Here is a 13967-nt window from a genome sequence, read left to right as displayed (position 1 = left end):
GCTTTGGCCTTTGTGTTATTACAGCTCTCTTCAATCAATTTGTTTTCCTTTTTGCAACCATGAGGAGTTAAGCTCCTTTGACCTATAAGAGCTTATATTTCATCTTCAAAATGTAAATACTGTACCTGTAGTTGATTCCAAATCTCTTACAGATTTACAGATAAACAACATTTTTACCTGACATGCTGCTGCATTATCCATGTCTTTTTGGATTTGAATGCCTTCATATTCAGGCGAGAGGCTGATACTCTGAAATCCCATTTTTTATGTAACCACATTGATTTACAGTGGTCAAAGGGACTTGTGGATGGGGCTGTGTAACCTGTGCCATCGACTTCTGCTCCACATTTACAGGTTGAGACAAAACAAATGAGATGATGATAAAGGTTTTAATATTTACTTTATTTACAGCATCAGTCTTCATTTTCCTCCTCAGTTATTTTATTTTTTTACATTTAAATCAGGTATTGGGAAACCTGCCTTTGTCACTTTTAGCAAAAAGAAAAACGGAAAAAAGGCCAAATTCTGGACAGAAGCAAAGTGACGAATGAATTGTTGCTGGTCATATGGGAGCACATCAGCTGTTTTTCTTCAGTTCGTAGAGAAAAACAGTTGAACTGACATTCATGTGAACGGGTAACTTTCCACAGACTATCAAGAATGAAATCAAGCCGAAGAGTTGTGTGTGTGTGTGTGTGATCAGCAGCTCCAGCAGCTAATGATGAGGTAAAACGCCAGTAATGAGTGTGGACAGCTGGCTGAACATATGACAGTGGCGCTCTGTCACCTAACATCAAAAGGAACGTGTGAGGAGAGCGCCTCCTGATGGCGATGGAGGTGTCTGACTGAGTTTTGTGTTGAACAGCATCAGCGAAGGTGTTTGAGTCCACCCGTGACTGCCGTCCTGACACAGACGTCAGTCTCACTGGCGTGTTGACACAGCTCCGGATCATTGTGATCATTTTTCAGATCTTTGACACGGAGCTGAAGGATCAGGAGAGGGAGGTGTGCTTCGTTGACATTGTCTACGATGAAATCCCGGAGCGCTACTACAAGGAGTCAGAGGTACTTTATGTGAGAGCTTCAATGGAAAATACTCAAAGTATGAGCCTAGCAATAAAATAACTTCAATAAAACTGATTATCCAACACGTTTCTGCAAATATACCTTCTAAGAATGAAATCCTGTGCTTGATACTAATAACATAGGTACACCTTGAATTCTGTTACAAATCAGAGAAAGCTATACCATGTTTTCCACACAGAAATTATGAATTACTTATATATAGAGATTGTAGGACACCTAACATTTATTAGGGCTTGCTTTGTATGAATTACTACAGTAATGCAATGTTGTATAAGTATTAATTTCTCTGAAGCCGGGCAGATGACATGAATCCCCTCATCACCACTGTGCGAGAAATCATTACATTTGACCTCAAGCAACTTTTAATATATGTATTTTTTTTGCCAGTCTTGAAAAAAACAATATTTTCATCTGAATAGCAGGTATTGTCTTTGGTTCAGAATCCTCTTGACACAGTAAAAGGCACTGGCTGGAATCCATACTATGGATACGCCTGTCCCTGTTTGCTCATGAAGCTCAGACTCTAGCCAGTCCTCGGGGACCTAAAATGTTGACGAAAGTTAGTTTGAGATCCTCCAAAAGCCGCATCCTTTGTTCTATCAGTCTATCAGTCTGCTTGAATGCAGCACTCTTAGAAGAGTCTGCTTCTTTAACCATTTTTTCTATGACTCTTTGACTTACCGTCCTTTCCTGAGACTTTCTAGGTAATTTACATCATAATTATGCCAGATAAACTCTTGAAAATGTAGACCTGTCTTTCAGTCATCTCAAATCAAAAGTATGTATTATTGTATTAAATAGGAGTTTTTGTTTTTGAACTGAATCATTGCAGTTGTAAGTTCAGCCTTTTTTATGTTGACTCTCCCCAGAAGTACCAGGGGTTAATGAAAGTTCCTGTTACCGTGGTCAATTCAACATAGATGTTCTCTCCCACCAACCATGCAGGACCTGAGGTATTTCAGGTCAGAGAAGACGTCGCGGGGAATGCTGCAGGAAGGCTGGAGGGACACGCAGGATCCCATCATGTGCTCGTATAAACTGGTCACCGTCAAGTTCGAGGTGTGGGGCCTGCAGACACGAGTGGAGCAGTTTGTGCACAAGGTGGGAGAGCAACCAGCAGACGAGTCCAGTCTTTAAGAAACTAACTTTTCCGGGATACATTTAAGGGTGTATTCAGACGGGAAAAATTTGGTTTGCTGCAAGTGAACCAGAGTTCATTTCCACTAATAATCCAGAAAAAATCTTCAGTCTTGAGTGCACCCAAGCGGAGCCCGGTCTGGGACCAGGAACCGCTTTTAGACTCATCTTTAGAGGCGATCTTGCTTTCTTTCTAATCGGAGTTAGCTGCAGTTCGCCTGAGTTTCCTCTGTCTGAATAGGCTCTGTGCTCAGAGCGGAACAACTGGACCAAAACGGCCACTATAGCCAGCCTTGAGGGATGTAAACAGAGTAGTAGTTCATTGAAATTTGGTCAGGTGAATGCAGCTTCATTAAAACAACTTTTAATGTGATGCACACTGTTTTACTGACAATCTATATGTTTTAAACACTTATCAACCAGCTGTTGCCTCCTCAGTAACCACCCTGCAGAGCGCCTCCACCATACCGAATAAAAAGTCTTGTACCGGTGTTCAAAACTGGTCAGCGAAATATAAAGTTTGAATAAGCTGACAAACCTTAATAAGAACTGCAAAGCGCAGGACTTCCATAAATTCTGTCTCTCGTTGCTTTGCCCCGCCCTCATAATTTCCAGTGACGGGCTTTTGTTTACAAGCTTTTGTTTCAAAACAATGTAGTCCGGTTGACAGGCACGGTTCAGGACTCGGCCCGGGTTCCAGTCTGAATACACCCTAAATTTTGTTTTTCTTTCTAACCATATGGGTTACAGTTAAAAACAAAAAACAAAGCACCCCTTTCCCCATATGCAAAGTGGCTTAGAAAGACCAGAATCCATTTGGCTCCTGTAACCAGTTTGTGGTAAATTCCTTCCAGTCTGTTTATCACTCGGGCAGATTGGAATGATTTTAACTGAGCTGCATAGAAACAGTTTGTTTCAGACGAAGAGTCATGCTATTCCAGCAACATCTGACATCAGTTTGTGCTGCTCCTAAGAAGCACTTGTCTGACTTAAAACATGTGTACTAAAAACCTGTGTGACATTTGCAAAGAGTGCGGTTCCTGTTGAAGAGCGTGCGTCTGTGTTGCAGGTGGTCCGGGATGTGCTGCTGCTGGGACACAGGCAGGCGTTTGCCTGGGTTGATGAGTGGATAGGTAGGCGTGCAACAACATTTCTACACCCATCAAAGACACTGAGCTGCTACCATATCTGTTGTCCATGTAACGAGCATTTGCATTGCAGCCCTGTTGGATTGTTGTAGCTCAGTGTTCTTTAAGCTGTCGTCTATGTTGATTGCGTAAGACTGCTGCTGCTGCATGAGCAGTCCCTCCAGCTCCATCTCTGTCCTAAGCACGGACCCTCCACTTCCCACTCACCCGCCACTGACTCTTTCAGGAGTGTGAGCATGGTCAGGGTTTGCCTCAGTTTAAAGCTCGAGGATGTCCTGTACTCCAACGCTTGACGATTCTCTGAGTTTGGTTATGAAGCCCAAAGAAACATTTTCTGCACTTTCTAACAGCAAATCCAAAACTGGCCTTGGATGAGAAATTGTGCATCTACTGAAACACAAATGCTGCCTGTGTCTGCCTCCTCCTGTCTGCACATGAGGCCGCCTTGTTTGCCCCTCGAGCGTCCACAAGCCATTTTTACTCACTCAGCTGTTCGGCTTTTTGCATAACTGACAGGCTCACACTTAATAAGCAGATTATCGTCGGCACCAAACATATTTAAGTCTTCTCCTCTGCATAATCACTAACCTTAATGTTCCCTTCTCTATGGATAAACCTAATATTTCTTTTGATTTTCCTGTGGGGTCAATTAAACATTGGGTGTCTCTCTCTCATTTCCTTCATCTTGAAGCACACTCGACCCTCCTCTCTTCCCGGCGTGGTTTGGATTTGTCTTGCCTCCTCCTGCACACTTTTCCGAGCCACGTGAAGCTCTCGGTTCTACCTCACAGCCTAACATTTGCCGCTCACGTCTCCTTCTCTGTCTCTTGATTGGAGTGCATTGTGGATGAGTTACAGCCTTTCCATCCCTGCTGCTCCCCTCCCCCACCTTCTTCCAGATATGACTTTGGATGACGTGCGGGATTACGAGAGACAAATGCATGAGAAAACCAACATTAAGGTTTGCGATGAGCAGCAAGAGCATTCTGCAACAAACCCACCTACACTGGATGACATAGAGATCCATGACAAAGCAAGTGTATGTCTCTTTCATTGTTTTGCTCCGTTTTTCATCCCATTACAGCTTCATGTGTTCATGGTCCCACTCACGTGTCTTAAAGGGGGCAAACTAACAATTTATGAAAGAAAAAACAATTTTTTTAATAAGGCTTCTGTTTTCGCTCATCTGCTGAGACACCAAAATCAAATAAATCCTAAAAAGCCAGATTTTGAACTCTCTTTCCTGACTTTGGATCTCACGTCTATAAGGTTTCACCCTAAGCAAGACATTACGGTACTTGTTAGTTGCGTCTACTTTCACAAAAAAGGCTAAAGGTTTCGCTATGCTCACACTTAAAAGTAGGTCAGCATAATGAGAAAAATATTCAAATATATATCTTTCACTTTACTGTGTCACATAAATTATCAGGGCTCCAGACTGCGAGCAATTGGTCGCATTTTGCGACCAAAATTTGAGAGTGTGCGACTGAATTTTACATCCAGTCGCACATGTGCGACCAGTAAATTTGCCTCCCCCACCCTCCGTATTTTTTATACATTAAACGTGGAAGGGGCACGTCAATGATCAATGAAATAATCAATGAGACGCAAGCCACACGCACGCAGGCAGACACACACACTCGCGCACATACTCATGAAACGCGAGCACGTACACTCTCGCGTGATGCCTGTGTGTGAGGCGGCCACTGCGTATGAGAAGAATAGGGAAAGCCACTGTGAGTGGCTAAAATGCGTGGAGGGGGAGGGGCCTAGAGATAATCGAGTGCGCGTAAACATCTGTGGGAAGGAAACTGAGACAAATATCATCACAACCTGATATGTGCGTCTGAGCTATGAGCAAGCGAACTATTGATTCGTTCTTCCGACCTGCGGCTAGTGTACCAGTGCCAGAGTGTACAGCAGGGGTCTCAAACTCGTGGCCCGCGGGCTATTTGCGGCCCCCAAGATGATATTTTGCGGTCCCCGCCTTAATATGAAGGTTTAATGTTACTGCAGCCCGCCAGTTTGTATGAATGACACTTTTTCATTGCCGTGCGCTGAGCTGACAAAGCAACCAATCACAGTGGGGTATATGACTCTTGGGGGCGTGGCAATGACCGGGCTTGAAAGCAGGACACCTGACAGCCCCCTCCCTCCCCGGACCACATTAAGGAGTTCCTTACTTTCCTTTAGAACGTATTTATTCGCTCGTAATTTTCTAAATACATGCAGTCCGTGCTGAACTTTTCTCTGGGCCGCACAGACCCGGAGGAAGGTTTAGGTTTTGGTTACGGCGGCGCATCAAAGGGTTTATGCCCGCCCTTTACGGCAGCACACCGCTCCCGCGGGAGATGGTCAGCTGAGGAGAATAAATGTCCCCCACCTACATGCGTGACAGCTAACGGGGCTTGAACTTTAAACACGCTCGAGCAAAAACAACATTAGTTTTAGACACACTGAAAATACGTGGGGAAAATGCAAGATAGGCGTGTTTGAGATGAACCGGCACCTCGCCTGGATCATTGGGGACACCAGGCGGGGGGGCTGTGAGATGAAAGCAAATCTGCAGCAAGACTGAAGGAGAACAGGAAATTTGAGTTGTCCTTAACATTCAATTTAGTTTTAATATTCTTCTCCCCCTTAGTGTGATCTGTGTTATTATATATTGTATGATTATTTTAAGGTTTTGTGATGTATGTAGCCTTTTTTAATAAATTGGTATTTTAAATTATTTTAATTAATCACTCCACTACAAAAACCATCAGGACACGTGTCCCATAATGCATTGTTTTGTAGTCTGTAGGGCAGCTTTCAGTCAGTTCAGTTTCCAGCTGTGTCCGGGTAGGTTTGCCCCTTGCTCCCACCCCTTTCTCGCGATATTTTTGTGATCTCAAACACGCTTATTGTGCATCTTGGCTGCACCTATTTGGTGTCACAAAGATAAATTTCCATCCGTTTTCTTTACTTATTTGTACTGTCGTGACAGCGATGGTGCTGTCAGTTTACCTTGTTGTTGCATCTTCAAAAGTGCAGAATAAAATGTGACACTGAATTTGAAACAGCACATTGTAATTTCTGCGTCTATTATTAAAGTATTTCTTAGTAATACAGTGGAAATGAGTAGATTTGGTTATAATGTTGATTTACGGTGTGCGCCCCTAAATTTTCTGGTTGTGCCCCTAAAATTTTCAGTTAGGGGCCACTGTGCTCCTAGTGAAAAAAGTTAGTCTGGAGCCCTGAATTATTACCCACAAATTTAGGTAAATATTTGCAAGGCATATACAAGAACATCTGTTATAATCACACAGAAAAAACGGTTCAGAGTTGAGTTTGTTGTTTCATATTAATAGACTCAATGACCTAAGAAAATCAACTTATGGGCATGAGAATATAATTTCTCTTCCACAGACTTTTTTTTAAGGTTGTTGAAGTATACTAATAAGGACACACTCCCTGGCCTCTTTATTAGATACACCTTGCTAGTACCAGGTTGGACCCCTTTTGCCTTCAGAACTGCCTCAATCCTTTGTGGGAACAAGGTCCTGGAAACGTTCCTCAGAGAGTTTGGTCAATATTGACATGATAGCATCACACAGTTGCTGCAGGATAGTCAGTTGCACATCTATGATCTACCACATCACAAAGGTGATCTACTGGGTTGAGATCTGGTGACTGTGGAGGACTTTTGAGTCCAGTGAACTCACTGTCATGTTCTAGAAACCAGTCTGAGCAGATTCCAGCTTTCTGACATGGAGCATTATCCTGCTGGAAGCAGCCATAAGAAGATGGAACACTGTGGTCATAAAGGGATGGACATGGTCAGCAATAACACTCAAGTAGGCTGTGGTGTTGGAACCATGCTCAATTGGTAGGAAGGGGCCCAAAGTGTGCAAAGAAAATATCCCCCACACCATGGCTGCTCATTCTTGGTCCTGGAGATCTACCACCCTGCCTGTTTTCCAGCTCTCCCTGCACTGCTTGCTGCTGATTACCTGGACCAGGTGTGCTCATTCAATCAGAATGTGGAGACATCTGATTGAGCTAGCAGGACTTGGAGATCTGGAAACCAGTCAGGGTGCTAGATCTCGAGGACCAGGAATGAGTAGCCCTGCCCCACACCATGACACCTATACCACCAGCCTGAACCAATGATGATAGATGCAAGAAGGATCCATGCTTTCATGTTGTTGACACCATATTCTCACCCGTCCATCAGAATGTAGCAAAGAAATGGAGACTCATCAGACCAGACAACATTTTATCAATCTTCTATTGTCCAGTTCTGGTGAGTCGGTGTGAATTGTAGCCTCAGTTTCCTGTTTTTAGCTGACAGGAGTGACACCCGGTGTGGTCTTCTGCTGCTGTAGTCCATCTGCTTCAAGATTGGACGTGTTGTGTGTTCAGAGATGATCTTCTGCAGACCTCAGTTGGAACCAGTGGTTCTTTGAGTTCCTGTCGTCTTTCCATCAGCTGGAACCAGTCTGACCATTCTCCTCTGACCAACAAGTTTTTTTGCCCACAGTACTGCAGCTCACTGGATATTTCCTCTTTTCCTGACCATTCTCTGTAAACCCTAGAGATGGTTGTGGATGAAAATCCCAGTAGATCAGCAGTTTCTGAAATCCTCAGACCAGCCCGTCTTGCACCAACAACCATGCCACGTTCAGAGTCACTGCAATCACCTTTCTTCCTCATTCTGATGCTCGCTTTGAACTGCAGCAGACCGTCTTGACCATCTCTACATGCCTAAATGCATTACGTTGCTGCTATGTGATTGGCTGATTAGAAGTTGGTATTAAGAAGCAGCGTGACAGGGTGCCTAGAAGGGAGGAAGCCAGAGTGCAGAGGTAAAGTGGTCGAACTTTGATTAAAAGATCAAAACGTTCAGTTCCCGCCATGTCCCGCCCTTGTGTCTTCTGAGAAAGTAGAAGACACAAGTAGAAACATACAGAAGTCCCCGTTTAATAAAGTGGCCAGTGAGTGGAGATCCTAATGTTTTGCTTTATTGTAAGAAAACACTTTCTTATGAAATGTTGTTAACCTAGAATATATGATCTGAATTTCAAACCTTTGTCTTTTGACATAAATTCACCTAGAATCAGAGATGCTCTTGTGGAATGTCACAAAAAGACATAATCATCTTAACTGATCATAACTTTATTTCTCTCTAATCCAGACATGACGATGGATGAGGTGAGAGAGTATGAGCGCAACATTCAGGAGGCCACCAACCAGAAGATTGGGATGTTCCCCCCGTCCATCTCCATCAGCGAGACGCCCCTCTCCTCCTGTGCCCTCACCGGCCCTGCCAGCGCCCCCTCAACCCCCATGTGCACCGACGCACCAGAGTCCCTGTCTGTCCCCAAAGACCGGCCCCGCAAGAAGTCCGCTCCAGAAACCCTGACCCTTCCTGACCACGCTCCGCAGGGCTCTTCCTCCGACCCGTCACCTGATTCCAACCACCTCCAGTCGCCCACTTCTCCTTCCAACTCTGACCATGCTGAAGAGGACGAACAGCAGGACTGAGGAGCGAGTTTTTTATTCCCGCTTTACCAGGTCTTTTGAGTCCAATCAAACTAGTCTAGCCTCCAAACAGTGCCCTGACATTTAAACTTCTTTAGCCATATCTGGTGATTCGCCATAGTCTTCACCTGAAAACAGCGTTACCGCCACTGAAGCCATCCAACAGTAACCACAGCTCACTTCTGTTCAATCCAGACTTTCATTCAAAATCCTCACGTTTCTCTCTAGTGGTCTGTTTAACAAATAGATCCTTGTTTTGGTTTAGTTCTACCTAGTTAAGCTGACTCTAATCAAATCATTCCTTTAGGGAGTTGCCTTGAGGACCGAGGTAAAAAGCATAGTTGTTTATCTTTGGTTATAAAATCAGCTGATCGACTGAGTTGCACAGTAGAGAACATTTGCTAGAATAGGACGCACCGGAAATACAGTCAGGAATCTTCACAATCATCTGTTCCATGGCATGGAAGATGCAAGAGCAGTACAATCATGGCGTGAACACACCTCAGGTCTCCAGACTCTACCTGGCTAACGCTCCAAAGGCAGGGCTGTTATTCTTCCTTTCTCCCCCTGCTCATTGCCAAACACTTGAATTTTATACCTCCAAAGATACAACCATCCATTCCCTTGCCTTCCGTTCGAAATCCCCTCAGTTGTTTACACAAAACGGGCCTTCCTGTTTTTAGATCGGGAGCAGTTACTGACATAAACGTTACTTTCTTTTTAAAAAGATTTTATGTATCTGCGTACTATTGAAGTACTTCCTTATGACGGGTCAAGTGTTGCCTGAAACTAATGCTGGACATTTCTTATGATTCCATCCGCTTTGACCTGATAAGCTGGAAAAAGGCCATTTTAGGGAGATGTCAGACTGATTCTTGGGAAATCAGAAGCCAAGGATGCTTTGAGAAAAGAAAACGTTCTTCATCAGGTGCATCCTGAACAGAAGAACACAGCCATGGTTAGATTTTTCCTCTGATGCCTCCCCTTCCCTTTAGCTTCCCACGTAGTATTCAAACCAAAAGGTTTATATGCTGCATGAAGTGTCCACAAGAAAAACTCCTGCTAGAAGACGTATTTACTCGCTTTAGGGTTAAAAGAAAGGGTGAATGCATCAGAAAACGTTAGCCTCTGCAGAGGATAGCTTCCGAACCCTCTGAACTCAGTGCCTCTGCACGCTGCATCCTTCTGGTGTCAGCTCCCAGACGTCGTCCTCTCAACCCCAACTCTGCCTTGAGCTACATGTCCCCCCGGCTCAACGGAGACGCTCCGTTTTCTCACATCCGTCGTCTCGTGCCTTTGCGTCCCGGCGAAGGCCGAAGGAGAGCGAATCGTGGAGGATGAGCTTCATTGTCATGACATGGGGGAGGAGGAGGCCTGCAGGGGGGAATTTAATGCTTTCATTGTCCCAACAATCTAAAAGCGATGAGTGTAAAGCAAACAATTCAGGCCTTTTTATGCAGCTTGGGTGACACATTTAATCAAAGCTGCTGTTCGTATAAATACAAGGCAGATGATGGAGAAAGTCAACTCATTTTCTGCTTTTTTCGTTCCCAATTTGAGCTTTAACGTTGGGAGTTGGGTCATCTAGACCCACTAGACAGTGCGCTAAACCTTTTTCTTCAATGATTTGTGATCTTCACTGGTGTCCATGGATGACATGAAATCTCTCCACCTGTATCCACCTTTGTCATGGTAGGGAGAACACGTCAATGTAAGGGTGGGGTCATCTGGACCCCACAAGATAGCACAAGGGGTAGTAAAATACGGGAGTCCTTTATAAGGAAACCTGACAGTGAAGCTCGTGTTCTGATGCCAGCAGCTCAGTGCAGCCGCGTGGGACACAAACACGCAGGTTTACGCTCGGTTGTGTCGGGCCTAACCCGCGTTTGCTCTCGCCCTCCCTTCTGCTGTTACTCTTGGATCAGTGCAAACGCATTTTTGCCCTTTGCAGTCTGTGACACCTTAATGACGATGAAGGAATGTCTTCTTGTGTTGTTGGACCAACATCCTCTAATCCATCATTGACTCAGAAGATACAGGCTGAAGGAGAAGGTCCTCTGTGGTCTTCCCGTACGGTTTCTCACTTGCATTTGTTACTAAACCGTAGCTATTTCTCTGCACTCATTGCTTTTGTCTCTTGAGCTGAAAATGAATATACAGCAGTAACCAGCCTCCCTGTATGGATCTCATCTGCTATGTGTGGGACAGACCTCCTCTCCTGCCAGGGAAACGGTGTTCCAGGGCCATTTTGGATCCAGCACAGAATATTAAAATAATGCAACACGTCTGTGAGAGGTTATCTCTGCTCTGTTTAAAAGAGTAACACAAAAGCTTGTTGTAAATACTACTGCAGCTGCTGATTATTCCAGTTGTTTCTTACAGCCATGCTGTCTGTCCCAGCTTTCATTGCTGAAATGACGTGAATGTGCTCGGAGGCTGAGAACGTTTTTTTGTGATGAAGATGGCATTTCCTTGTTTTTTTTTCCTGTTTTTTTTTTATTGACTTGAGAGAAATAAGACATCCCCGGTTGACTCACATGTGTCTTTGGTCATCTGAACATACAAGAGTGACTGAAGTATCTCCTCATTATAGTGTAATCATAATAGTATTGTTTCTGATTATTGTTGGGGGCAGAAACTGTTTTTGGGGAAAGAAATTGGCGCTTTGCATTTTTAGTGCTTTGATGTTGACATGGGAAGTTAGTGGGGGGGGTGTTGGAGTTCTGCTCTCTCTTGCGTAGTAAACCTGCTGTACTTTTGATTTTGTGAGTGCTGTAATATTTGAAGGCAAACATTTATTTAGCGTTTCTTTGCAACGATGGACCAAGACCTTGGCTCCTCTTCCTCCCGGTGGGGTTCGCATCCAGACGGCCCACCGCGCCGCCTGCTGTGGTCCCGGGTCGAGCCTCACAAACCCCCCTGAGTGGGTCCACAGGTGTGTGAATGTGAGCGTGCGAGTGCAACACACCCCAGAGGTGCCATCCACGTTAAGCTGCTGGAAGTTGCTCTTTGTTCTTCCACTTTAACTAGTATTGTTCCTGTTATATTTTTATGGCCCCTTGAGGTTCGTTCGGTTGATTCTTGTAACAATTGCTTGACTTTTTCTGAAACTGATAATTAAACTTTATTAGCTATTGTTGATGTTTCTTTTTTTTTTCTATTATAACAAAAACATTCTTTGCTCTGGGAAAGGAAAAGGAAGCTGCTGCTGCAGTTTTAGATATTTTGTTGATTGGCTGTTGGAGTCCAAAGACAGGACGGCTCCTTCTACTTCATAAAATAGGACTTTTGTGAACACCGGGGTCTAGTCTAACACGACAAGAAAAAGTAAAAGTAAAACACGGATGTTCATAGACCACAAAAGGATATGATAGTTATATCATAAGCTGATCTTCCAGAGAGCTGGAGAAACCTGTCATGTTTCTGAATAAAAACAACGCTCCATACCACACGATAAAGGACCACCACATCAAATGTTGCCATGTTTTCAGACCCGAATCTCACCAAAAACCAAATATGACCCAACAAAATTCTTCTAAAGTAGGGGTGGGCACACTATGGCTATATGCTGCCCATTAAACAGATAAATTATATTTCACCTGTTTCCCCATAGATGATGCACAACAGAAACATTGACCTTTGTTTAGGTGCTTAAAAGGATTCTGCTTTCAGATTTGTTGCTTTTCTAATGTCCGTGTGTGTTTTCGGAGTCAGAAAGGCATTTTTCCGATCTTTCCGACAGCACGTGAATGCTGCATGTCTTTAAATTTGCGTTTTTGCCTGAAGGGACATCAACCCATTGGTGCAATTCGAACTAGTTTTGAAAGAAAATTTCAAAGAGGTATGTTTTAAGATATATATATTCATTTAGAATCAAAATGAAAGCATGTTTTCATCCAAATTCCACGTTATTTTACCTTTAATGATGCAGATGATCACATCGATGAATGCATCTGCTCCTGGTCCAGCACTTCTGTCGTTGGAATCCCAATAAAACCAAAGCTGAGCTTTGTCACACTAGAAAATGCTGACACATATTAGGATTACTACACCAAAAGACTGATTTACGGACTTTCTAAATCATAGTGCCAGTGGGCTATTATGTTTGCTATTATGACATACATATTTTCCACATTTTAAATTCTAGCACTGTTCATCTTGTTTTTGGTGCACAGAAATGCTCTTAATAAGAACATTTTTAATGTGTACAGAAATCTTTTTAAAGCACATTGTTGTTGTTCACCTTTCAGCATAACTCGTCAGGGGTCGCCAAAGCGAATCAGCACAAGTGATTGGGACACCTGGTTTGGCAGAGATGCCCTTCCTGACACAACCCTGTATTTTATCCGGGCTGGGGACCGGCAAAGGGACATTGGGACCCACTTGTGACTACACACATTTTAAAACGCATTGACTGTTACAAAACTTCTAAGGAAATGGACTCGTTTTTTTCAAGGCTGAACTGTTGTCCTGGTATATATTAGCTTGTATTTCATATACAGCACACTATCTGTTCACCATTTTAATAGTGTGCAAATCGTAACATTTACCCATAGTGGCCAAACTACAACCACTGAAAAGCTATAAAAACAATAAATATTTGCTGCACTGTGAGCTCACTTCGACTTTAATCTCGTAAATTTACGACGTTTTTCTTGTAATCTTACTTTTTCTTTTTTTTTATGGTCCTAAAACACCGTCATGCTTTTGTAACCATGAATTTGTTAGAATACAAACAATATTTATGAATAGGGGTGAAACGATTTATTTTAACTTCAACTTCGATTTTGGTTCATTTTAGACGTTCCAATTCGATCCGATTAACGGACCTAAAGTGGATCAAGGGCGACTTCTACCAGAGTGACTCAGAGAGAAATACCTGGTACTGAACAGTGTAGGTGAAGTTTTTCAGATTCCTTGTATTTCTTCAAGATAATCAAGTGTAAATTAAATATGTGTACAAACATACAAGTAAACAATAATTCATGTCAAATCCACATTTTAGTTTCCTAAAGTTCAGTTTTTCCACATTCAAAGAATCCAAAGGGAACATTCTAGCACACTATGGTGACA

General features: G+C 43.4%; 1 protein-coding gene across 1 annotated transcript in view; it reads left to right on the top strand.

Annotated features, from left to right (window-relative positions):
- The window catches only part of LOC105354903 (cytoplasmic phosphatidylinositol transfer protein 1), an 82402-nt gene extending 70376 nt beyond the window's left edge, over positions 1 to 12026 (top strand). The window contains exons 6-9 of the mRNA XM_023960453.2: positions 970 to 1065; positions 2032 to 2187; positions 3293 to 3356; positions 8548 to 12026. Coding sequence (XP_023816221.1) covers positions 970 to 1065; positions 2032 to 2187; positions 3293 to 3356; positions 8548 to 8897 — 666 coding nt within the window. The 3' untranslated portion in view covers positions 8898 to 12026. The remainder of the gene's footprint in view (positions 1 to 969; positions 1066 to 2031; positions 2188 to 3292; positions 3357 to 8547) is intronic.
- The last annotated feature ends 1941 nt before the right edge of the window (positions 12027 to 13967 follow it).

Source organism: Oryzias latipes, chromosome 1, assembly GCF_053564925.1.
Source record: "Oryzias latipes strain Hd-rR chromosome 1, Olatipes_Hd-rR_3.1".
In the NCBI taxonomy this organism is placed as follows: domain Eukaryota; kingdom Metazoa; phylum Chordata; class Actinopteri; order Beloniformes; family Adrianichthyidae; genus Oryzias; species Oryzias latipes.
This window is presented reverse-complemented; position numbering and strand designations above follow the sequence as displayed.